This window comes from Barbus barbus (genome assembly GCF_936440315.1).
Source record: "Barbus barbus genome assembly, chromosome: 23".
NCBI classification, from domain to species: domain Eukaryota; kingdom Metazoa; phylum Chordata; class Actinopteri; order Cypriniformes; family Cyprinidae; genus Barbus; species Barbus barbus.
In genome coordinates, this window is record NC_136751.1 from 19,465,475 (window position 1) to 19,492,912 (window position 27,438).

The 27,438-nt window shown below is 38.0% G+C and overlaps 1 protein-coding gene across 1 annotated transcript in view; it reads left to right on the forward strand.

Moving 5' to 3' along the window:
• Positions 1 to 27,438, forward strand: part of LOC306843234 (cortactin-binding protein 2-like) — a 54,369-nt gene that overhangs the window by 20,741 nt on the left and 6,190 nt on the right. The window contains exons 3-14 of the mRNA XM_079374576.1: positions 13,195 to 13,419; positions 15,066 to 16,512; positions 18,849 to 19,055; positions 19,242 to 19,341; positions 20,491 to 20,641; positions 21,415 to 21,642; positions 21,745 to 21,862; positions 21,957 to 22,214; positions 24,090 to 24,185; positions 25,733 to 25,812; positions 26,238 to 26,324; positions 27,326 to 27,425. Coding sequence (XP_079230702.1) covers positions 13,195 to 13,419; positions 15,066 to 16,512; positions 18,849 to 19,055; positions 19,242 to 19,341; positions 20,491 to 20,641; positions 21,415 to 21,642; positions 21,745 to 21,862; positions 21,957 to 22,214; positions 24,090 to 24,185; positions 25,733 to 25,812; positions 26,238 to 26,324; positions 27,326 to 27,425 — 3,097 coding nt within the window. The remainder of the gene's footprint in view (positions 1 to 13,194; positions 13,420 to 15,065; positions 16,513 to 18,848; positions 19,056 to 19,241; positions 19,342 to 20,490; positions 20,642 to 21,414; positions 21,643 to 21,744; positions 21,863 to 21,956; positions 22,215 to 24,089; positions 24,186 to 25,732; positions 25,813 to 26,237; positions 26,325 to 27,325; positions 27,426 to 27,438) is intronic.

Sequence of the window (27,438 nt, forward strand, 5' to 3'; positions counted from 1 at the left end):
GTATTATGCTTTAAATTAAAAAAAGATCATACATTTTGCTTGTCAGGACAATCATAGCGTAGAAAATAAAAAAAGAAGAAGTAACTTACGTTTGCAAGAAGGATTAACCCTTCCAGGCTCTCAGAGAAGTGAGCCATAAGAAGCTGAATAACGCAGAAGGATGGCTCAAGGTCTGGGCGCTGTAAAAGGACAGCTGATAATAAGTATCACTTAGGCTAACTACAAAACCAACTTAGATTCATGCAAAAATGTAACCAACATAAGAATAACAGAACAAGCACAACAGCATTACAAAAAAATCGACCTCAGAATAAAGATATGTAGGCTACATATTAGAACATGCTTACCCAAATTTGCAATCACAATGACACCGAAATGAAGTTTTTTTTTTTCTATACTCTGGAGGTTTCGCAGATTACAGACAAGCAAACTAGCCTATTAGCGAACAACAACTGTCTTTTCAGCGCACTAGAGTCATCAATGTGATTTCAATGCAACAGTGTTTGAAAAAAAACAAACATTGCAGATGAATTATCGCATGTTGAATGAAACTCACCTTGTAATTGGGAATAATATAATCAGAGTCAGAAATCCACTCCACGATGACGCATCTGGCGAGTTTATCACTGAAAACAGCAAATAAAAGATAATTTCACTTCCAATATCCACAATACAGGTTAGTTGCTGTAGCAAATGTAATGTATTTTGTCTATGATATCGTGCAAAACTCACCTATTGACAGTATGAAGACGGATGAAAGTCCCTGCGTGCTCACTGCAGTTTACAAAAATACTGGATGGTAATGTTTTATTTCCTTCGACTAATAAATACAGTAAAGTGCCGTTATATTTTGTCTACGTCATTTGACAAAAACAAAAAAAACAGTAATGTACTGCTTTTGAGCATAACAGGATTATACTGTTGAAATTCTGCCGTAAATTAACAGCAATTTCTAAGAGTGTAGATCAGAGATTACTTTATCTCTTTGTTGTTCTATATTGCAGTCATGATGGGTTAGAGTCATTGTGACAGACTTCAGGGGTATCCAGATCAAGCAGGCCTTTGTCGATGTGTAGCCCTTCTGGGGCTGTTTTGTCCTTCCTACTGTCTGAGGAGATATGACGCTGTTCTGAAATTAGGCTGAGACAAGATCCTTCTAGCATACAAATTGCTGTCCGTAGTCCTTGGAGAACAGAAAGGTAAGTGTCATTGCTTACCCTTAAAACTGGCATCCTTTAAAAGCATCCCCTTAAAAGTACTGCCGCTAAAGCATCTTTGTCTATTGCACTGCATCTTACATTGTTATCTGTGGGCCCCTAATCACCTTGTCTCAGATTTAAAACTACTGTACAACCTCTGGGTTACGAGCCCAGATCTTAAACTACTCTGCCACACAACCTTTCTTTTTCCTTCCTCAAAACTTAACAGCCAAACCGAAATGAGGCAGGAGCTGAATACTCAGTCATTTAAAATGTCAGTGTGGATGAGGCCAAGCTGTTTCTCACTCAGAGCTGAATGCCAGTTTAGTCACTCCAGACGCCAGTTACTGGTCCTCTGCCAGCCTCCTTCCCCACCTCAACCACTCATGTCCTTATATTTCATCCAGCACTGTGTTGTTGTCAAAGCTGTGGTTATTACATTTCATGACAACCTTAGTTACCTACTCAAGAACAGGGCCGGACATCTCTATTACTGTATGAAATGAAAAGATTATTTTGAATGTGACCTATCCTTATACCATGAAATTGCTTGGAGAATGAAGCTTTGTTTTTCAGTGTTGACCAACTTCCTTTTGAAACAGAAAGCTTGGATGGGATCATCTCTTTTTATTTTGAACATTATGTCAGCAGTGAACTATGATTTGCAACTTGCTAGTCACTTTCGAATGATATCAAGATATCAAGAAGGTTACATTTTTAAAAAATGCTTCTCTTGACCTTTTCCGTTTGCCGTGTCTTCCATTCCACTGCCCTGTGTCTCCTATTTTTAAAAGCAAAAATGCATTTTGTCAACTTTTAGGAGTAAACTAACATATATATGGCTCCAGAGCTAACATACATGGACTAAACACCACAAAACTCATATTTTCATTTCATTAAACTTTAAGAGACTTTCTTTTCATTCTTGAATTCCTGAGCTTTATGTGTGAGAATTTACTATCAGGCCAAAATGTGGCACAGACTTGTGCTTCCCCTCAGACTACATTAAATACATCCTTAAAATAAATACGTTTGTTCTACTAAGCTACCCTGAAGGCTAAGCAGACATATATAATCTAGTATATGATGCCTCAGGCCCATGGATATAGCTTTAAAGCAAAGAACATCTATTCTCCTGAATATTTGACCAAGTCAGGGCAGGTATTAATTTCCTGGACTGGTGCAAGAATCAGTTCTGGTAAAGAAGCAAGTAGTATTTGCGGTATACAGTATGGTGCAATGCTTTATTCATTGGCTGTTTGAAATAAGCTGACATATTTATGAAAATGTAGTCATCCATTTTGTGCTTCTTTTGGCTGCTTGAGGAAAACAAATAGTGTCATTCAAAATGGAGCTGCCTCATCATACATGCCTGTAATGTAGTGCAGTTGAAATAGAAGATACTCTTTGTGTGTCATCTGAATCATACATGTTTGTGATTCTTGTTTTGCTTGAGGAAACTTGCATCAGAACACCTGAGCGGATGAATCTGAGTTTGTACGCAGGCTATGGTTTTACACATTTATTGGATTTTCATAGATTGGTCTGTGGAGCACCACACAGAAATGTGGTTCATTCGAGAGGGTCATTAAAATAGGCCACAAACATCATTAGAGAGGCATGACCAATTTTAGCGTTCCAGCAGTGCCTGTCGATCTAGTGGTGGAAATACACTGAAACCCTCTCAAGTTCTGTTTCAATGACTCTGTGGGAGAAAACCCCACCATCCCCCAACCAACCCCCTACCAAACCCTCATGCATTCAGCAGTGTTAAATAATTAAAGGATGTATGCCTTTCTTATATAATGACATCGCTATAAATACTCCTCATATGTGGTAATTTCTGTGGAGGATGGGTTTTGAGAAAATGGGCTCTTTCCTAGTAGTCAATCATGAGTTGTTGATGTTTAGTTTTTATATTTAAGGGATAGTTCACACAAAAATTAAAATTCTGTCATTAATTACTCACCCTCTTGTTGTTCCAAACCCGTAAGACCTTTGTTCATCGTCGGAACACAAATTAAGATATTTTTGATACAATCTGAGAGCTCTCTGACCCTGCATAGACAGCAATGCAGCTGCAATGTTCCCAGGTCCAGAAACATAGCAAGGACATTGGTAAAATAGTCCACGGGACATCAGTGGTTCAACCGTAATTTTACGGTTATAAGAATACTTTTTGTGTGCAAAGAACAACTGATTATGTTGGTTATGTTCTGGGGTACTCTCCAAAATGGCGGAAGACTGCAACTCGGGGAGAAGAATTGTTGAATAAATTCTGTTATTATTGTTTTCTGTGCACACAAAGAAAATCTCTTAATGTGAAGGTGATTTCTGTACTGCTGCCGCAAGCACTGTAACCTATGAGTACACTGTATATTCCTCTGTAAATGATGGAATTGGCTTTCTCAGCCATTCAGCAGGTGTCTTGGTCTATGTGTGGTGTGTGCAGCTGTGGCATGTGGTTTCATCTTCCTAAGTGGATCCTGTAAGGAAATTAATGTATGGTTTTGTTTGTGTGAAAACCTCAATGTATGCTTAACAAGCACTTGTCATTATAGCACGCCGGGGTTACTTAACTTTGCCTTTCTCTTGTGACTTGATGATTCACTAATTTGTGGCAAGAATCCAAAGAATCTTTTTTCTGCTGCTTTTCTCTGCTGTAAATGCCAGTGAGCCACTGCTGTGACCTGTTTATGTAAGAGCTCCTTGCGGAGCTGAACTCGAATGTTTGAGCCGTGCTGCTTTGACTTTGACAGGAAGGAAAAATCAGGGTTGGTCGTGATTCATTGCTTCACATTGTACACAGTACGGAAAAATGCCCTAAGTGGTACATTTATGTAACATATGGGAACATTGTGTGTGCTTGAGCATGTGTATGTATATAATGTGTTTATTCCAGGTCAAATAAATTCACCCATATCTTTAAATATGGCTGAGTCTAACCCCGTCTCTGTTGCTTATCCATACAGAAGATGTCAGGCTGCATTTGGGATATATGCAGCAAAAGCATGAGTGGATTTCAATAAGTGAATCCCAAAGGCAGGCCGGTTTCTGTGTGTGTGAGTGTTTCACATGAGAGTAAAGCAGCGCCTTGAGCTTAATATGAATCTGACCCAGAAGTGAGTATGTATGTGGGAGGATGACAGTTCCTCTTCAATTCATGAGCAGTGCTGTAGTACCGTTTCTATATTACATCCGTGTCCTGTTATTTTGATGTCAACTTTAATTCCTGTCGATAGGGATCAAGTTTGTGCCACTGTTTTTCCTTTGGTTTGACATTCCCTGCTGGATAGTTTTTATAGACAGCTTCTAATTGAAAGTGCTGGATTTCCTCATTGCCTGAATTGTTTGTCATTGATTTTGTCTCTTTACTCAGCAGCATCTCATTAATTCAATTGGTACTTTTAATAGAAATTTGACAAACGGCACAATGTCGTTTACTCAGCCACAGGCCTTATTTTGCTTGAACAGATGTCACGAGAATAATATTTCTATCACATCCTCATATCCTCAGAGGTAAACTGATAGCAAACCTACTGAAGAAATGTGCTGCTACAAGCTACAAACAAGGTCAAAAATGAACTTTTTTATGATGCAAGCCAATAGCAAAGTGCAGGTAAATTAAGCAACCATAAATACAGTTCTGACCATCTGTCTGAATATACTGTAGCTGACAATACAATTTTTAATTGCATAATTCAATTAAATATATGGTAACTGTATTTTAGAGACCAAATCTCACTATTAAGCAGCATTCATATTACTTGCCTATTGGCTGTTTACATATAAAGCACATATTAATGCCTTATTCTGCTTGACCATATTTAGATCCTTCATACCGAAACTTAACAACATTTTACTAACATCTTACTAACTATTAGTTAGCAGCATATTAGGAGTTTATTAAGGCAAAGTCTTAGTTAATAGTGAGAAATTATAGGTATAGGCCAGATGTATTAAATAAAAATATATTAGAAGTTTATGGTTGGTATGATTTAATGTTTTTGAAAGAAGTCTCTTATGCTTGCTAAGGCTGCATTAATTTGATCAAAAATACAATAATATTCTGAAATATTATTACAGTTTAAAATAACATTTCTGTTTTATTATAATTTAAAAAGTAAATTATTCCAGTCCTCAGTTTCACGTGATCCTTCAGAAATCATTCCAAAATGCTGATTTGGTGCTCAAGAAACATTTATTATTTTCAACGTTGAAACAGTTGTGCTTCTTAATGTTTTTGTAGATTTTTTAGGATTCTGTTTTCTAGGATTCTTTGATTAATAGAAAGTTCAAAAGGACAGCATTTAGTTAAAATAGAAAATATTTGTAACATTCTAAATGTCATTTTAAGGCAACCTTTCTGATTTTATTTAAATACTTTCATGTAAGTGACACATTTGGTGTTGCATGTTATTTTTTGACCTTAGACACTAAGGGGTATACTATGTGGGTCAGGTGATCTGATCAGGGCTCAAAATTGTGGCTTGTATGAGAGGGTACATGACAGATGGTGGTTGGTATTGGGGATTTTCAGATGGGGGTGGGATGGTGTGTAGGGACCACTCAGTTGCCCAGACCCCCCCCCCCCCCCCCAAACAGAAACCCTTAAAGCTTTAGTGCCCTATTTTTCTACCGAAACGAATAATCTACAAGCCTATACCATATGCTGTTCCACCTCATCATCAATATGGAGCCATTCAGTCTGTCCCAGAAAACTGAAAATGTTCAGAGCCTGTAGACTCAGAGCCTGTAAGTCACAAGCATTCAGAGTCTCTCCAACTGTGAATATTGTGTTTTACTCTTATGTGACTGTCACAAGACTAAATTTCTTCTCCGTCCCTCTCTTCCTCTCCATCAGCTCAATGCCTTTTGATCTCACATTTGGGTTAGGAGAGCTGCGGAAGTCCTTGGCCCACAAAGCCAGCTCTGTGTTGATCTAATTGAAAGGCCCCTTGTGAGAGTCTTTGGACGCACACTCACATTCAAACAGAAGCGACACAGAAAAAGCACTTTCTCCCACAGAAACGTCTTGCTCATGGGTTAACCTTACTAGTCAGTGTAATATGCCTGAGGGCATCTGCTGGAAGATGACGGCAGATTTTTAGGTTTGTGGCTCACATATGGACACTTGATTTGGCATCAGTTTGGTGGAGGTGTTACTTTACCTTTCAGAAAAGAAAAGGCTAATAAGAAAGCACCAAAAATGTGAAGTGCTTTGTATTATTTGCAATTAGTAGATAACTGTAGATAGCGAATATCTGCAATGGGCTTGTTATGGTGTGGATTCCATAGGGAAATAGTATATTGTCTCTTTCTCACCTTGTTTCCCACCATTTCAGTCATCCCCTGTCACTCCCATCAAACAGTCTTTGTCCTGCTGTCTCTCTCTGCTCATTTTCAGCATCTCTTCCCCTTTGGCTGTGTGCCCTGGACCCATCACTCAGCCAGCGCGTGCCTGTAAAGGTTAATGCTAATAATACCAGAGACCTGCCTGAAGTCCACCAGGAATCCTGTGTACACAGTTTAAGCTCAAGACCTGGCAGAAAGTGTCTGTGAAGTTTCAACAGGGTTTCTTGTCTTATTCAGCCTCTAAAAACCCACTCAGATTAAGACACAGCTATACAAATAAACTTGACTTGACTTGACATTTAATGGGCAATAGATTTTTCCCTGCTTCCTCTTCAGTCCACCTGGGCCATTTGGATGCCAGAAAAAAATGAGTCATTCACAAATCACCATGATTTTGACACATATTAGCATATGTCTGCCCAAATAAGGAAGAAAAACTAAAGAAATGGTTCACACAAAAATAAAAAGTCTGTAATTTACTCACCTTCATGTTGTTCCAAACCTGTACAACTTTCTTCTGCAGAACACAAAGAAGATATTTTGAAGAGTGTGATAACCAGCGTTTTGGTTACCACAGACTTCCATTGTATGCTCACAAAAAAACACTGAGACTTTTCTCAATACACACTACCAGTCGAAAGTTTTGAACAGTAAGATTTTTAATGTTTTTTAAAGAAGTCTCTTCTACTGACCAAGCCTGCATTTATTTGATCCAAAGTACAGCAAAAACAGTAAAATTTTGAACTATTTTTACTATTTAGAATAACTGCTTTCTATTTGAATATATTTGAAAATGTAATTTATTAAATGCTGTTCTTGTGAACTTTCTATTCATCAAAGAAACCTGAAAAAATTCTGTTCAGCTGTTTTCAACATAATAAGGCAAGGCAAGGCAAGTTTATTTATATAGCACATTTAATACACAGTGGTAATTCAAAGTGCTTTACATGAAAGGAAGTGAAATAGTCATCAAAAATAATAATCACGGCAATAAAAACAAGGAATTAAAAAAAACAAAAAAAACAAGGAATTTAAAACTTAAAAAGAAATATTCTCAAGTTTTGTTCAAACTCTCCCACACTAAGTGAGCAGGGAAAAAAAACCTTCCAAAACACCTAACTATTCCACTACTTCACCCCTACTTTGACCATCATATCTGACCTATTCGCTAAAACTCGAGGTGTGCCCCTGTCTGTAATGGTAGGAATTTAGAGTTGGTAGAGTGATTCACGACTAGAACCTCAGTTCTAGCGTCTCACATTCTCTTGGTATTTATACCTTCAAATGCACCATTGCCTTTAGGGCTCTTAGTGCCTTAGAGAATGTATTTTGTCCCTCCCGGACTGTGCACATCTCTCAATCTATAGATGTGCACTCGTACACCTTTACACTTACAGGTGTACATAAATTATGACACCAGTTTTCTTCTGCTGGTGTCCCTCACTCATATCTGAGTGAGTCCATCGCTCTCCCTCCCGCACTCTCTCCGCTTACAGACAGTCCCTAACCAGAAACCAAACAAATAGAACTCAGAGGTCCTATTTTAAACTGATTAACCAACACACTTGTCTTTCTTTGCCCACATTCTCTTTACCATCACAGCACTTACTTTAGCCTTCAGTTTAAACTTTTAAAATGAAATAAAATTGATTTAAAATTAATTTAAAACAGTTAAAAACAAGGAATAATAATCACAATAATAAAAAAAAGGAAAATGATATAAAATGAAAGTACATTGCAATCAGTTCGGACGTAGCACAGTGCTCATTTTACAAATGCACAGCTGAACAGATGAGTTTTGAGTCTGGCTTTAAATGCGGCTAATGTTTTAGCACATCTGATCTCTTCTGGAAGCTGGTTCCAACTGTGGGCAGCATAATAGCTAAAAGCGGACTCCCCTTGTTTTGTGTGAACCCTTGGTGTTTCTAACTGACTCAATCCTAATGGTCTGAGTGGTCTGTTCGGTTTATATTCAGTGAGCATATCTGCAATGTATTTGGGTCCTAGGACATTTAGTGATTTATAAACGAGTAAAAGAAATTTAAAATCAATCCTAAATGTAACTGGGAGCCAGTGTAAGGACCTGAGGACTGGTGTGATATGCTCAGATTTTCTGGTTCTAGTCAGAATCCTGGCAGCAGCGTTCTGGATGAGCTGCAGCTGTCTAATGGTCTTCTTGGGAAGGCCGGTGAGGAGACCATTACAATAATCCACCCTGCTGGTGATAAAGACATGAACAAGTTTCTCCAAGTCTTGACTGGAAACAAAACACCTAATTCTTGCAATGTTTTTGAGATGATAGTATGCTGATTTAGTTACTGCTTTGACATGACTACTAAAACTAAGCTCTGTCTCCAAAATCACCCCAAGATTTCTGACTAGATTTTTAGTTGTTTGACCCCTAGAGTCAAGGTATGCATTCACCTTGAGAACTTCATCTTTGTTTCCAAATGCAATGACAGTTTTCTCCTTGTTTAACTGAAGAAAGTTCTGGCACATCCAACTGTTAATTTCATCAATGCATTTGCAGAGGGAGTCAATGGGGCTGTAGTCATTTGGAGATAAGGCTGGGTAAATCTGGGTATCATCAGCATAGCTGTGACAGGCAATTTGGTTCTTCCTCATAATAATAATAATAAATATTTTTGAGCAGCAAATCAGAATATTAGAATGATATCTGAAGGATCATGTGACTGAACTAATGATGCTTTGGAATCACAGCAATAAATTATATTTTAAAATATATTAAAATAGAAAACTAAAAAAAAAATTCTAAATTTTACTGTTTTTGTTTTTGGATCAGATAAATGCAGGATTGGTGAGCAGAAGAGACCGCTTTAAAAAACATAAAAAATCTTACTGCTCAAAAACTTTTGATTGGTATATTCTTTTCTTTTTTTTAAGAAAGAAAATATCTCCATGTACAGTAACTTCCATTTCACTTTTTTCCTCTGTACAATGGAAGTCAGTTTTCCAATATTGTTTGGTTCCCAACAATCTTCACTTTTTGTGTGTGTGTGTTACACAATGATGGAATTTTCATTTTATGAAAATGAAGTGAACTATTCCTTTAAATAGAGAGTGGTTGTAATTTATGTAATTTATGGTTGTAAATGGTCATTACAACCATAAATTACATAAATTACAACCTTGAATAAAATTATAAGTGGGAAAAACTCGAAAAATCCAGGAAAAAACTGTAAAAGTATAGTATAGGGCCCTTTTAATATTCTTGTAATCTTGGTAAGTTACATTTTGGCCTGAAGTGAGAGGTTTTACCCTGTAGCTATCATAATGAATTGCTCTGCGGTAAAAATAGAAATTTATGCCTAATGTCCTAAAAGATTGGAATTTCTTTCTACAGTATAATAGAGAGCGACTACTACATCATGGCCTTGTTATAACTATCTAAAGCTTAAGTATTAGTATTAGCAGATGTGCTTTGTGCAAAGCAGCTTTGTTCTGAGTTTCCACAATTAATAATTATATAAGTGAGACGTAACTCTTTGTTGTTTTATGGCTAGTTTCTTCCACCACAGCCTCATCTTTACTCTTAATACCATGCAATGTGTTGAATGTTGCTCCTGACCCCCGTGATCCGTGATGGACAGATAAAGTAGTTCATAAGGAGGAGGAGGGACGGCACAGCCTCTGTGATTATAGAAGAGATTTGTGAAAGCCTAGAGGAAAGTGCCAGATGGCTGAGAATCTCAAAGCCCTCCATTCTCTATCTGCCATGACACACAGACATTTCTCCCGCCTCCAGACTCCCATCTCTTTAGATCTCTCGCTCACTCTCTTGCTCTCAGTCTTTCCCTCAACCCCCTCCTCACTCTCTTTTCCTCTAGACTTTGCGATGTTTACTAGCTCCTTCACAGTTGTTGGTCAGAATAACAGGAGTATGTTTTATTTTCCTGTTTCTCTTTCTGCTGTGCTCATGCTGTTCTTTTATATTTCATGTACATTTTCATATCTCTGTGAAATATTATATAGGATGGCCTAAAATATTAAACAGGCATTTTAAAGATGAAAATCATATTAGTTTTTATTTTGTTTACATCCAGCATCATTTCAGCATTGTTAAGTGTTAGCAATGGATCTGATGGATTATGTGTTGTTTTGTAACCTTAGGGGGGTTTTTTTTCACTCTAAAATCTTTCATCCAGTTTGATAATATTAGAGAAATTGGTACGGTAGTCATTTTTTCTGGCATTCCAGAAGGTAAAATTTAAGGTAAAGGTACTTTAAGAGAAATTCCTAATCCACAAGGATTGTGGAGGTGAATCATTCCTCTCCACTTGATCATAATTCTGTAGTAGACCGTGGTGTAATGTTCAGTCTTTTTGAAACGTCATCCGTCCATGTACATTCCTTTGATTTTAGGCTGTCTCCAATTTTTCTTACCCACTTCCTTTTGTTTTCCACTTATATGGCAGACTGCAGTCATAATGAAATAAGCCTGGTCCAGCACTAGTCTTTCTGTTCGTGTTAAGTGGACTGAAAGCAACTCACTTAGAGAACTTTTATGCCCTTGAAAGCCGTGATACTTAGCAGAAGTAAACTGATCCTGACACTTGCAATGAGAGTCATGCATCTCAGGGATTGCATGTGTGTGTGTGTGTGTGTTTGTACATCTGTAGGTTGATTATTTCCTTCTATGGTTAGGCAATAGTTGGCCATTAGCCTCCATGATGCTTTGTGCTCTTTGCATGGTTCCTTCTGCTTCCACTACACAGACTGTATTAAACAGGGACACCCTGTAGAGAGTAAACTTGTAGATTATCTCTCCCATTTGATCTGCTTGTTCATTTTATAGCGTTACTTATCCAAGACAGAAGGGTAGTGTAGATCAGCCTAGTGGGTTGCCTGACACTGAGCATGTTTTGTGAGGACAGACTCACTTGTAATGTTCTTGTAATCATTTAACATCATCTTTGTCTTACACTGTAAAACATATGAAATTTGGTTGCCAGAACTTAACTATAAAAAATATGGTAGCAACAGTTTTACAAATGTAACTTAAAATGTAACTTAAAAGTAACTTTAAAAAAACAGAGCTTTTGTACCTTTACAATAAAGTGATAACCACCATAAAACAGGTGGTAAAGGAAACCACATGATGAATTAAAGTTCATCACAAGTAGGTTTTCCACAAATACTAATATGTAGAAGGTTCACAGTGTCACATGCACAAATATAAAACACCATTCATGACAACAAACATGACACTAAATAATGCAATAAACATTCATTTAAGAACCTATGAGACAACATAAAATCCTAAACTAAGAATATACAATTAAATGAAAAACCAAATGTGAAGGAATTCTGGGAATGTCAATTTACTTTTTTTCCCACTGTAAATTACAAGATAACTTGCTTTTCACTCCCAAAAACTGTACATTTAACAATATTTACTGTAAAATTACATGAAAAGTCCTATCTATTGTATCTATTACAGCTTTTCACTGAATATAGTAAGGGAACTTGCTGTTGAACAGTTAGCAGGTTCTTGCAGTAGCAATTTTACAGTCTTTACCATTAAAATATATAATTGTTTTACAGAATTTTCCTTGCATTGTGATGAAGATGCATCTTTCAGACCATGGCAGATGTAACCAGTTAGGCTCTTGATCCAAGTTACAGTTAATATGGTTGCTATGCCCCTGAATCTGTGTAGCATCTCCTTACAGTGAAATACAGCATCACTCATCTGAGTTGACTTGTGTCAAGGAAAATATCTCATTTGTGGGGCGTTATGACACGGTTGGCCCTTTGCTGACCCTGCTGAAATGACCAGCTGGTCTTGACACGGCCTAAGTAAACCTCATGCTTAATGATCACCCCTGAAGAAGTGCTAACCTGCTCTCTGTGTGAGTGTGCATGTTTGAGTGTGAGGATGTATTAAGTGGTTTATGTGTGCATCGGAGAGTAAAAGAGCATAAAGGCTTCTTTTGTTATTAATGTTCACCTTAATTAATAGCACACAATTGTTTGTGCACTAATGTTCCTAAGAAGGAACAATTCCCAAAGCACATACCCACAAGATCACGAGCGAGGTTGGAAACTTGCATGTCTCTAGGCCAAAGCACATTAAGTCAGCAAGACATTTCTTCTCACACACCACTTACTGTACATGCATCACCAAGGGAACATAATGTGTAATAATTGCTGTGTGTTATTTCACAATGATTTGCCAGCATCCCACAGGCAACACATTGGCATCATAATGATACTAGGATTTGTATTTACCACTTGACCTCCTAAAGTGTTTCATTTTCTGTTTACATGCACAAGAATATTCAAATATTCATAGGAATTTGATCTCTTTCCTATTTTATGCAAGCACTATGTAAATTATTTGCCATAGCAAAATTAAGCGAATTTTCTTGCTTCTGGAAATAGGACTACTGAACAGAACAGCTTGCATACTGTGTTCCTGTAATAATCAGAATTTATTCACCTTATTCAGAATATACACCATAACTGAATATTTAAATGTTCAAACAAGGGTGATTTTGAAATTACATACAGATAGTTGTGAACATTCAAAGCTCTTAAAAACACAGTCTTAACCAGAAAATGGACATGATGTTCCTATAAATAAGCTCACCAATCTATTGTATTATTTTCTTCATAGGCTCGTCGGAAAGAAGTGTTCCTGCAGGAGCGATATGGACAGTTCAGTCTGACGGACCCATTCCTCGCCCTGCAGAGGGACTTTGAGTCCGAGACGGGGTCAAAGGACCTCAGGCCTGTTAGCGCGAATCCCATTACTGTGCTGGAAGCTGTTATGGCCCATTGCCGTAAGATGCAGGAGAGGATGTCTGCCCAGCTCTCTGCTGCTGAGAGCAGACAGAAGAGGGTAAGACCTCAAATTGTGTGTTTAATTGTGTATTCGTTTAACAGGGCAAGACTACAGAAATTATTTCGTGTGAATTATTCAAAGAGTATTTGCATATTCTATCTGAAATAAGTCCTCCTTTCCTGTAGGATTACCTTGATGTGATTAAGTTTGCTGTCAGAGGTATGCTGAGGTGTTCCTAGTTATTCTCGGAATATACTCTAGTATGCAATGCGTACACCTGTGTATGTGTCTTTTTAGGGAGTGTGTAGTAATGTGTCTACATCAGCTGCGCTGATACTGTTCTGGCACAAATAGTGACATGAAATCAAGACTTGAAGGCAAAATTTTTCTAACCTCCACATAAACATAGTACATGTCAGAAAACAGTAAGAAAGCGAGTGCCAGACAAGGAGAGCAATGATGGTATAAAAAGAAGAGGAGGTGGTGTTAGAGAAGGAGAGAAATGGATGCTAAGCTCTAAAACACTCTGCCAAACACATTTGTAAATCTATATCTCACAATTTTAGGTAGTGCTACGAAGAATACAAGCAACACGATATCAAAGCTGGCCTTGAACTTTAAAAACACACACAGGCGTGCTTCTTCCAAGTGACCCCTGGCCCATCACTGCACACAATTTCTGCCGACCAGATATCAGCTGTGTCCACCATCTCAGTGGCTTCAGTGATATTTTAGGATAGGCCTATTATATATAACAAGATACAGTTTATATATAGATACATAGCATGCATATTTACATGTTACACTGACACTGAGAGAACTGAGCTCTCTGTTCCAATAATAAACACTTGCGCTTGGTTGTTATGGTGACAATTCTCTTATTGCATTGGTACTGTTATTAAATGTAGCAGCTCTTATATATAGTACTAGTTACAATGAGGAAATGTTAAATAATGTTTATGAATAGAATAAGCATACAGTAGTTGTATGTTATCACAGTGATTTCTGTCTGTTTCTAGCCACTGTGCCACTAAAGCTTTCTCATTATTTCAGAGCAAGTATTCATTTATTCATAGGCTAAGCAGCTCAAATCTGTAAATAAATCCTGAATTCTTATCTGTAACATGTAGTGTGAATAAGAGCTAACTGGTCATCTTTGTTTCCTGCAAGTAGTGTATTGCAGCAGTTGATGGTAGTAGTGTGTCCCCTATTTTGATATTCAATTTTCATATTAAAAGAAACCGATACCTCAAAGGTCAAACTGCTATCAAACATGATTGATGTGATCATTTCAGCCAATACCTTAGCATATGAGTACTGATCCCTTGACCTACTTTACAAAGATACAACTAATTAAGCCAGTCTCCAAAATAGACATTGGGGTTTATTTATAGATTTTTGTTTTTTAAATATGTGACATATAAAACATAGAAAAGCACTACAACTGATAAATTAATGCAAATGCTTCATTAGTGGAGCTTAGACATAAGCAGAAAGTTATTTAAGGTTAACATAGCGTGACCTCTGATTTCAGGACATTTTCTCAAAGTTGCGTTGTACTAGATTTTAAAGTCATTTTTTAATTTTCTCAATGTCCAATGGACTGACAAACCTTTAAATGTTTAATAATCAGTGTCTTGTTTTATGTGTGTGTTGTTTACTCTCTGCGAGTCTCACGTTTGCCCTGATGCTGCTGTGTCTAGCTTGAAATGGAGAAACTGCAGCTGCAGAGCCTGGAGCAGGAACACAGGAAGCTGTCGGCTCAGCTGAAGGATGAGCGAGAGAAAAACAAACATGTGGTGATGTCACTGGTGCATGAATGCAAGCAGCTAGCTGCTCGTGTGGTCGAAGAGAACCAGCGCTTTGAGGAGCTCTCGTCCCGCACTGAGCAGGAAGGCCGCTCCGTGGGACGACTGGAGGAAGAACTGGCATCCGAACGGCGTCGTAGCCAACAGATGGAAGCGGAGATGGAGAAACAGCTGGCCGAGTTTGACACAGAGCGAGAGCAGCTACGGTCTAGGCTTAGCCGCGAGGAGATACGCGCTGCAGAGCTGCGAGCTGAAAGTGAGAATCTCCGCCAGCAGGTGGAGCAGCTAAGAACTGAGCGATGCAAAGACGCCCCACCACTGCCTTCTGCCCCAGCATCTGCCCCAGTCAAACCCAAGACTGTTGCATCTGTGGCTGTGGGCACTGAAGCCACTGTCTGCAAGACTGCCTCCTCTCAGACAGATGTACCGCTGGAAAATGAAGGGGCTAAGAAGGTGCCACTTTCCATCCCCGTCAAGCCTACAGGTTCCACCTATGCTAGCATGAACCTACCTAAGACTTCCAGTGTGGGGCGGGGGCTACACCACGGGAGCTCTCAGGCAGAAAATGGAGGAGAGGGCCAAACGCATGCGCATGGCTCACATTCACCTAGTGTCTCTGCTACCTTGCCGACTGGGGTCAGTCCACGCGTCCAGGCGGCCCGTTACAAATTCCAACCTTCTGCTTCAGAGCAGGACCAAAATGGAACCGCAAACCAGAGCCCCCCTTCCCGCGATCTGTCCCCCACAAATCGAGACAACTTTGCAGCCAAACAGCAGGCACGCCACACAGTCACACAGGTTCTCTCCCGATTTACAAGCCCTCCAGCAGGGGGGCCCCCTGCAGTCCTTCGCCCTGGTCTGCCACACTCCGCATCTGAGGGAGGACCATTCACTGGGCGTTTGGGCCACCCCCAGATAGGCCTTAAATCACCAACTGTGGCCCGCATCGACCGGGGTAACCCACCTCCCATCCCACCAAAAAAACCAGGACTGTCCCAGACACCATCCCCTCCACACCCACCAATCAAAGTAGTAGGTGAAGCCAGCAGGTCCCCAGGAACAGGACTGGGGGTAGGCCTCGCCAAATCAACTGCCACCCCTCAGCTTCCACCAAAGCCCTCCTTAGATTTGGGCGGTACAGTCCCAGCCTTGACTACGTCACAGGTGGGTGCTTCCTGTACTGGCTGGCCGTGGGGGTCGCAGCCAACAGCAGCATGTGTGGCGTGCCCCCCTGTCACCACCTCCTCCACAGCTACCATTATCAGTAGCCCCTCCATAAACCCACCTAGTCTTCCGTCCCATAGCCCCCAGCACCCGGGCAGCCCCCTGGCAGCAGCATCAGGTAAAAGGGTGCTCCATTCTTCACCCTTGCTTTCACTGCTTCTCCTCTCTACTCCCCTGCATTTCCATACTTTATGTATTCTTCAGTAAGTCCTAGCAGAGGAGGACATAGACTTGGAGAAATCAAGAGAGGAGTATTCATACACTACTAGGGTGGCCTGCCGGTTGAAATGCAGTACGTTAAAGTAACCAAGAATATTTGTAAGATTCTTGAGTGCATCTACCCATGTCAGGATAGGTTCTTGACCTCGCGAAAGTACTTTTAGATACAAATAGGTTGACCCTCTCTTGAAAAAGCAGGTCTCTAGGGGTCTTTCCTGTAACCCATTCTGAAGCTGATGCCAGAGGCTGCTCTATCCCCTTTCCTCCCATTGACCTACAGCATGGTTCTGCCTCTCCTGTGTTCCACCACTAACCTGTTTCCCACAATGTCTTAAACTAACCACTCCACCGTGTCCATGCCACCATCTGTTTCTTTGTTTCACCAGCTGTAGAGAAACTTGAAACCTGTGAGTGTGGTGTCGTTCGCTGCATTTTTAATGTTTAATTCCATTGTTTCGAAGATATTCCTAGACAACTAAGCCAATATAATTGTATTTGTCAAGATCTTGTACTTAAATATTCCTAGATGTCTCTCTGCATTTATTCTCCACAATAGTATGCACTTCTACATCTGAAATGTCCAGTCTATGTCCTGCAAAATTTAGCTCCAACACAACTTTCTGGAAATTTGCAGTGATCCTGAAGACCTTGATTAGCTGGTTCAGTTGTATTTGATTGGGGTTGTAGCTAAACTCTACAGGACAGTGACCCTCAATGAGCAGAAATGGACACCCATTTTAGAATAAAATGATACCTTCAATAAAGGCCAGCATAGATTAGCAGGAATGTCCTAGCAGATCTGGCTGGTTAGTGCCAATTTGTTGTTAGTCTAGCTGGTGGCTGGTCAAACAGCATGGTCTTTCCTGTAAATTATTGCTGGTTAAGCTAATTACGAAGCCTGGTGGAGACACCAGTACATCCTACACTGGTAACCAACATCAAAAAACACAACATATGCTGGTCTTTTCAGCAGGGTAGCTCAAAAAATAACTTTGACAATGATGCCAATTAGGTAGAGTTATGTTTTGTTATGTAAGGCAAAAGTATAAGACAGCTCCAACTGCAGTTAGATTTTCCCCTTGGAAACAGTGTCAGAAGATTTAGGGTTCTCTCACATTTTGAAATACCATCCTGTCTCTGCAGGCCTCTTCATAGCTTTCTGAGAGCACCAGAGAAAGACAATTGTAACACCAGTGAAAGCAGAGCAAGTATTCCAGCAGAGTCTTCCTCTTCATTGTCACTAGAGACTAATCCACAGGGTAGCTCTGAGAGATGTCGGTAGCTAGCTGTCATCGCTAAATGCTAAAAATTAGCACTTTTCTCCCTCTCTCTGCAGCCACTCAGCCATGGCAGTTCTCTGAGGCTCCTCTGCTCTCTCTGCCGCCCATTTTAACCCAGAAAAGAGCCAATAATCTTATGCTTTCCACTTGACTTCAATGAAACAACCTATCGCTCTCACTTCAACTCCCTCCATTAACCATGATACACATAGAGAATCCCTAGAGACAAAGCTATTTACAAACATACCCTAGCATTAGCAATCAGATACTAGACTAGTTACATCCACACTCATTTGAATTCATAGGTACCATTTAGCCAGTAATATCCCCTGTGCTTTGTCAAAAATCATCTGTTTCTCTGCATTAGTTTCCATCTTTCTAACGCTGTCTAATTGATGTGTCTCACACAATCTGCTCCATGATTAGAATGTTTTAGTTTGACTGACACAATCTGTGATGCGTGACTTTGATAATGTACCATAAACTGCCTGCTGCCTGATTTCATTTATCTGGTTGAGTTTTGTCTTTTATTTGACTCTTTGTTTTTAACCTGATCCAACAGATGAAGTTGACTTTAGCATTTAAAAAAGGATCTGATTACTAGGAAAGAGGGTGTGAATTGTAGATACACTCTTTAGAATAATACATTTCCAGTGTTGTGCCAAAATGTGTACATCACATAAACATTTACCCTTTGTTTGACTGAATTTGGCTTACTTCGCATTTCCTTTAGAATACAAATCTTTGTGTGTTCATCTCTCTGGAGAGTAATTTGGTTACTGAACTACAAAATAGTTGTCTCAGTCAGCACTGCGCCAGTGGCAGTGGCCTTAAATTATTTCTGAATGACAAATGGAGTCGTTCTTCTGGGTAATGTTTTGGATCAGAGAACACATTTTGGCACAATACAAGCACCCTGCCTCACTAGTTACTGCTGTTGCTTGAACCCTCCCAGGCTGGTGTCCCTCCATAGTCCCCTCGCTAACCTGCGGTGACCCCGTCCCCCTGGATGACGGGCAAACCCTTCTCCTCCAAGCTGCTTCCCAGGGAAATGTCACTTTATTGTCTATGCTGCTTAACCGAGATCCACTATTGGATATTCATCACCATCAACATGAATTAACCTCTGCCTTGATCTCTGCTGCTCTTAATGGACACACAGGTACGTGCAGGATAGATTAGCATTTCTGTGCATGAAATAATTGAAATTTGGTAGCTTTGCATAGGTTTTGCATAAGACATTATCCAGTGATTGTTTTTCTATAGATTTAGAATTACTTGTGTACACATAGACAGTGAAAATATATATTTATAATATGTAAATAATGTTTTAATGTCCATTTTTTAGACTGCTTAAATTTGCTGATGACTTCAGGGGCATCTGCTGATGCTGTTGATGAAACAGGATTTACACCGTTACATGCCGCTGCTGAAAATGGTCACCATGGGTGAGTCCTCTCTTCTCAATTCCCTCGCTTTTGTGCCATTTTAATTATTTTAATTTGTTTTCAAGAACAGACAGAGTTTTGAGCCTCTTATTCCACTGTTATTATCATCATATCAGGTGATTTGATTATAAATTGTCAGGTGAGATAGACTGAGTTTTACAAAAAGTTGTCACAGGTTTTTTTTCCCAAGTATATTTGCAACTTACTTTTAATCTCTCGTGCATTTTTATGGGATTTTTGGTCCCACTTTATATTAGGTGGCCTTCCCCTGGTTTCACAGACAAGGCTTAAGCCTAGTCCCAGACTAAAGTGTAAGTCTGAGCTGTTTTAACTGAAAGAAACTTGCACTGACTGATCTTAAAACATATCAGTGCCTTTGTTTTGTCTCGAGATGCACAGTAATGTTTTTTCTAAGGCATGTTATTAAAAATTACTTAAATTTCCTAATTGAACAATGGCTTTGTCTAAGCCCTGTCTGTGAAATCAGGCCCTTAACTACTATATTGTACTTACATGGAAATTAATATTTGATGCAATGCATTTATTGTGTACATACATGTTATTACATTGTACTTTAAAAATACCTGCATGTAATTGCATCTGTAATTCATTTCTGTAAGTACATTTATAATTACACTGTTGACCTTTCCCTTACACAATAACCCACCCTACCCATACCACCAAACCTGTCCCTAGCCTTAACCGTATCCCACCTCAATAGCAGCAAAAGTGTTTTGCAATACAATAAGAACACAAAGTGCATTATACTTATTTTTTGATGTAAGTGCATAGTAGTTAAAGCCACCTAATATAAAGTGGACTGGATTTTTGTATGGGACTGTTCTTTTAAAGCCGCATGTTACAGGCTTGTATAAAAACCTTTGCTTTAGTGCATTAAATTATTGTCAAGTGAGTAGGTGGTATGCATAAAAAAGGATTGGCATTTAAAATAAAATGTGATGTATGCATATGCGCTTGTGACTACCTCAGTATGTGGATTGAGTAACCAGATGACAAAACATTTTGGATCTCTTTTGAAAATGTATTTAGTGCTGCCCAGTTGTGATTAAATCATGTTACCAGGGTCTACACAATTTTATTTCTCTGATTTGTTTCTCTATGCAAAGATATCTGCTCTCTTATTGGTAGGTGCGTGAGAGCTCTTGTGAAATGTGGAGTTGATTTGGAGAGGGAGTGTTCGCAGGGAAGAACCCCTCTGTACCTGGCCTGTGAGCAGGGACATGTGGAGTGTGTGAAAGTCTTGCTAGACGCAGGAGCGGACTGTTCACATGTCACGTCTGTGAGTTTTCAGATCCGCACTGACACCAGTGTCACACAAATGTCAATTACATTCTGCGTTCCTGAACACGTTAGGAAATACTGCCCCTCTTTTCATCTCCATGGTTACCGTAACAGTTGAGCGTGGGTATTTTGCTGTCTGTGTGTTGCTAATAATGTAATTACGGTCCTTATTTAGAAACACTTAATTATGCCCTAGATGTTTTCTCAGTTTGCTCTAATTTACTGGGCTTAAAAATAAATATCCTGGGAAATTCTAAATGTCTATATTAAGGTATTTGCTGGTTGGTTCATCTTTTGTGCATTTTTTATATTTTTGTCTTCAACTTCAATTTTTATTTATTCATGTAGCACATTTAAATGCAACTTTGTTGCCCAAAGTGCTTCACAAAAATTAAGAATAAAAATCTAAATACAGAAACTTATATACACACACATAACTTACACACAAGTAAAACAAACACTTGTAATGGATTCCCAAATCAAAATTTCCCTACTTCAAAGCCAGACTAAAAAAATAAGTGTGTGTACTGTAAGTGTGTGTATTGATAGATTAGTATGTTTGTGGAATTTTAAAAAACGATATAAATAACAATACCGCAAATTAATTTAAATATAATATAATATAATATAAATCATACTAATCAAGTAAATAATAAAATGTATTTTCATGTTATTATTATTTATTACACAGTTGTGCAATTATTGCATTTCCTCAAAAATACCTTTGTTCTATTTCTTTACCCCTTCAACTTAAGTGTTTTTTGTTCACAGGACAACTGCACGGCTCTGCACGCTGCAGTCAGTTCAGGTCATGTGGGCCCTCTGAAGCTCCTGCTACACCACTCATCTCCTGAACCAGACCCGGGTCTCCCTGCATCTCCTTCAAACCCCAACCAGGAGCTCCAACACCATGGCAGAACCAAGGCCAGTCAAATTCTCAACCACAGTAACCAAGATGGCTGGACTGCTGCCCATATTGCTGCATCCAGGGGCTACAAGGTGACATGTTTGATGCTGAATACACTGCCAGAAAACAAGAGTTAGAGGAGACTGATAAACACAGATGGTGCCTTGCATGCTTACGTATCTCCTGGTTTACAGAAATGCCTGGAGGTTTTGTGTAACCACAGTCAACAGGACATGAAGAAGAAGGATAAATGCAATCGCACCATACATGATGTTGCCACAGATGACTGCAAAGACCTACTAGAGAACCTGGGTAAGTATAGTTGGAGCTTTGTACAAATGTGATAGTTGACTTGATAATTGACCCCTGCCTTACCGTTTAACTTTTGATTTCTACCCTACTTTAGACTGGTACATAGTGGTTGTACAGGTGCTCATGAACTCACCGGAGCGTCTTTGCCCTGTGGATCTCCTGGAGGATGGCTGCGCTGTTGGCAAAGTTTCAGTTCAGCGCCATACTAGCTGGGAAGAACTAACAGGAAGCTTGAGTCATCTGCTGACCAGTCACCTCCAGTTAATTTGTGGGAGCTGGGAACTGGAGGAAGCTCGGGGTGGAGCAGACACTTTGGGGCTCTCTTCTAACAGCATGGCCTCTGTAGTCATAGGTAAACACATCTACTGTACATCTTACAGTGTAACTAGCTACTTGCCTCGAAATTCAGATTAATTTGTGTCCATTTAACTTGATTCTCTCCATAACTTTAGGTCTTATGTGTTGTTTAATTAATAATAATACAAATCTCTCATGAAAATTCACCTCAACATCAAAAGAAAATGTAAATACACTACTATTTAAAAGTCAGAGGTTAATAAGATTTTTTAATGTTTTTGAAAGAAGTCTCTTATGCTGACCAAGACTGCATTTATTTGATCAACAATACAGAAAAATTGTAATATAGTGAAATATTATTACAATTTTATTTTTTTAAGTTTTCTGTTGTAATATATTTTAAAATGTAATTTATTCCTGAAATGACCGAGCTGAATTTTCAGCAGCCATTACTGCGTCATTACTAGTCTTCAGTTTCACATGAGCCTTCAGAAACCATTTGGTGCTCAATTTTTTTTATTATTATTAAAGTAGAGTGCAGTTGTGCTAGTTATGTTTGTGATATTTTTTTTTTTTAGGATTCCTTGATGAATAGAATTTTCAAAAGAACAGTGTTCATTTAAAATGGAATTTTATTGTAACAATGTAAAAGTATTTACCATTACTTTTGATCAATTTAATGCATCCTTGCTGATTAAAAGTATTAATTTCCTAAAAGAAAAAAAAAACTTACTGATCTCATCTTTTGAATGGTAATATATATTATTTCAATTGTAAATCACAATTTTAAGTATATATATATCACTGTAGTAATTTTATATTATTGTCTTCAAACAGAATAATTTTCAATCTGGTTTTTCATTTATTTATTTATTTTTTATTTGCTTTATGGTAATTTGCAATATCACAATGCAAAAATTTTTTTTTATTAATTTGATTTATTTTGACATGAAATATGACATTTCTTTCCCCTTTCACTCACATATTTGAATGTACAGTGCAGAAGCAGCCATGATCATTTCATGATTTCTTTGAAATGCAACCTGTAGTGTAGAGACACATTTGGAATGGCTATTCTTAGATGATCCCAGCCTCCTGAACAGCTGCAGCACTTCCTGAATTGCCCTTGGTCACTGTTCAAGTTTTAATTTCCCCACCTCAGCGATTTTATACTGCTGTTGTCATAGATGCAAGAAAAAAGAGACGACCAAAAATATCAAATATAACTGTCACTAGTATGATTTGTGGTATAAAACTTCTGAATATAGAACGCAGCACCACACACACATCCACACAAACATGCTATTATCTACTTGTGTAGGCTCTTCAGTAGTTATTGGCTCTAGTGAGCGTGAAGTTAAAATGGCTCTTTTCTTGGGTGTTGTCCAACACCACAGTGGGCCAAGTAGGGAAGGACGTGGGATAGGGGCCTAAGTGAGCTTGGCTCGACCCGAGGGTTGTCATGCAGGGCTGCTGAAAATAAACTAGCCTTCTCCAAGTTCTCACCTATCTCTTTCACACCCCTCTGGCCTTCTCCCTCTCTCTTTTGCACTCTTTCTCTCACCATTTCTTTTTTGTTTACACTCAACTCCTCCCTTAAGACAAGATGTTTCCAAACACCAAGAGCAGATAAAAATGAAGCGATTTGGCCTAGAGAGAGCAACGTGATGACTATCTACTATTCCTGACACAAAACATGAGGAGACTGACAGACAGGAAAGAGAGAGAGAGAAGAGGATTTGCAGGATAAAAGCTGACTTATCATGGCTCTCAAGTTTGACATACAGTACTACTGTAGATGAAAACTGCTCCCATGTCAGTTAGGATTACACATCCGTGTCTTTCACCATAGACGGATACATAAATCTAGCCGATGTACCTCTCTTGAATACTGTTGTTAAACTGTTATCTTCATGCGTGTGTTTTTCAGGTGATGCTGTATGGTTGCCAGGGCAGGAGCTGCCTCAGTCTCCATGGGACCTTGTTCGGAAGCGTTTGAGTCAACGTATTACCATACATCTCAAAGGTGGGCTTTGTAGCCATTTCATTCAGTCTCTTCAAACTAGGCCTGTTTCACACTACTTTCAAATAGCTATTTTAAAATGTAATAATATTTCAAAATTGCATTGCTTTTACTATATTTTTAAATGCTTTGAATTTTTGAATGAATATGAAATAAATGCAGCCTTGGTGAGAATAAGATACATATTACATTAAAAAATCTGATAACTTGAAAAAAATCATGCAAAATCCTATTTTTATAAACCATATTCTTTTTTATTCTATCTACAGTACTTGTTTACTTCTTAATTATTATAAAAAATAATAATATCTCCTAACACTAGCTCTGTCTATTTTCTTTTCTATTTTCATTCATTGATACCTTTAGGAAATGTATTCAGATACATACAGTACTATTCAGTTTAGGATCAGTTTTTTTTTTTTTTAAGTAATTCATATTTTTATTCAGAATGCATTTATTTTTATGAAAGGGGACAGTAAGACATTTATGGTGTTACAAAAAACATTTAAATAAATGTAATAATTTATTTAGATTTAAATAAATACTGAAAAAAGTATCATGGCTTCCAAAAAAGCACAAAAAAAGCAGCACAACTAATTTCAATACTGATAATAATTTTTTAAAAATCTTGAGCAAAAGTTCTCTATTCTTTTTTATTCTATCTACTTGTTTTCATTTTAATTATTATAAAAAATAATAATAACTTGACCCACTGACAATAGCTCTATCTATTCTATCTCTTTTCTATCTACTTTTTATTCTGTGTATTTATTATTAAGAAAAAAACTTGCTACGCACTGCATTAGACTAACCAGGACTTGCCACAACACTTATATATTTTATGTTGTTTTCATTTCTGCTATTACCCTCTTTTGTAAGTCGCTTTGGATAAAAGCGTCTTCTAATTGATACATTTATTCAATATTCTTTAATGAATAAATAGAAAGAACAGCATTTATTTGAACTATGTTTTTTGAAACTGTCACTTTTGAATAATTGAATGGATCTTTGCTGAATCAAAGTTTTATTATTTATGAAAAATAAAAAAAATTTAACCATACAACTTGTATATTACAACCTGAAGTGTTAAAAATTTATTCATATATGTGGAAATTAGCATTAAATTAGATTAATAAAGTATTGGTTATAGTTCCTAATATGTAATGCATTAACCAATATAAACAAATTGAACCTTATTGTGAAGTATTGCCAGATATTTTGTAAAATGTATCAGACTGTGTAGAAGAGATTCTCTTGGTAAAGGAGAAAGATATAGTCTTCTGTGATAGAAAGAATCAGCAGATCTCTTGGGTTTCCACGCTTTAATGAATAGCCACGCTGTGCTCCCCTTCATCACATGACCCTGATGTTTAGCCAGGCTCCAGAATATTCCATCTCATACGATGGCACGTCAAAACAACTCCGTGAAGCCCTTGCTCAAATCCATTTCACGCAGATCTCCTGATCTCCCATGGCCTCTGTGTGCTCTTTGATATACTGTGTATGTTTGATTTACGGCTCATGGCTGCTATGATTTTGCTTTCTGTCAGGCCTGTCAGAGTGCACTCTGGATGAGATGATGTACGACTCCCTGATCCCTCTACAGCTGCTGCAGAACTATGTCCGCCTGGTACGCTGACTCACTCTCTGCAGCAGAGTTTTTAGCATGTCTGAGTTTCTCTGGATGATCTTTAAAAGTTTGGATAAAGAATGCTGAGAGAAACAAGGCCTTATAATACCGTAGGACCAAAACTACATTCGTTGAGCCTTCACCACCAGTTTGGCACCTTGGGGCAACAGATACAATTTGTGTTTTAAAATGTTGTAATAGAAGATACATGCAGTGCAACAAGCAGTAACGTAAGACAGCAAAACACCCTCCAAGACACACTTGAGTAATCAAGCCTGCATAAAGGCATGCATAAATAATATATTTGGCACGAATGATAAAATTAAGCTGTTCTAAATGAATAATACATGTGCTGTTGTTCATGATATTTAACAGTGTTGATGGTAGTGCATTTTGATGAATGCTGTGTTTTTGCTTGTGGTCAGGTGGAACAGTACCATAATGTCATCTTCCACGGGCTGGAGGGCAGCTTTCAGGATTACATCGCCAACCAGATCTCTCATTATATCAAGGTAACTATTATCAATTGTTTTAAATATTAGTTTTTAACTCTGTGGATCAAATGTAAGACATGAATAAGTTTATGCATTTTGTTCATTTAAAATGTCAAGAATTACTTTTAAATGTCATACTTTTTATTTTTATTTTTTTTTAGATTTTTTTACATTTAACACTGAAGATATGAGGAGGCCTAAGTACAATAAAGCTTCAATCCAACAGAGTTTCATACATACATTTATAAAATGTATTCAAATACATACAGTACTATTCAGTTTAGAGTCTTTTCTATTCTATTTAGAGTATTGGAAAGAAATTCATATTTGTATTCAGCAAGAATGTATTTAATTGATGAAAGGTGACAGTAAGACATTTGTAGTATTACAAAAACCATTTAAATTAATGTAATAATTTATTTCTATTTAAATAAATGCTTTCCTTTTGAACTTTGTTCATCAGGATTTCCAAAAAAAAAGCAGCGCAACTAATTTCAATGTTGATACTAATTAAAAAACTAAAATATTTTATTTAAATGATATTTGAATGATTTCTGGAGGATCATGTGACACTGAAGACTGGAGTAATGGCTGCTGAAAATCCAGTTTTGCCATCACAAGAATACATTTGTAAATTTTGAAATATTTTAAAATAGAAAACCGTTATTTTAAATTGTAATCATTTTTCACAGTATTACTGTTTTTACTGTGTTTTCTATCAAATAAAAGTGAGCATAAGAGACTTCTTTTTAATACAATGAAAAATCTTACTAACCTCAAACTTTTGAATGGTAGTGTAAAAAAAAAAAATCTACAATCTTATTTCCATGATGTAATAAGATTTTAAATTTGATTTCATGTTGAATGTCACAGATTTAAAAACAAGTACGTTAAACTTGAGCTAAATCTCTCAATAAAGTGCACTAAAGTGAATTTTGAATGATTAGTGTATCTCGTTTGTCTCATGTATTGTACTAGTCATGATGTTTATGCACCTGTTGTGTGTTGTGTGTTCGCAGCACAGACAGGAGGCCCAGGGGATTGGCTGTGATGTCGTCAGGGTGGAGATAGATGAGGGTGTATCAAAAGAGCACCTGCTGGAGATCTTCATCAACTGTGGTAAGAGCCTCTT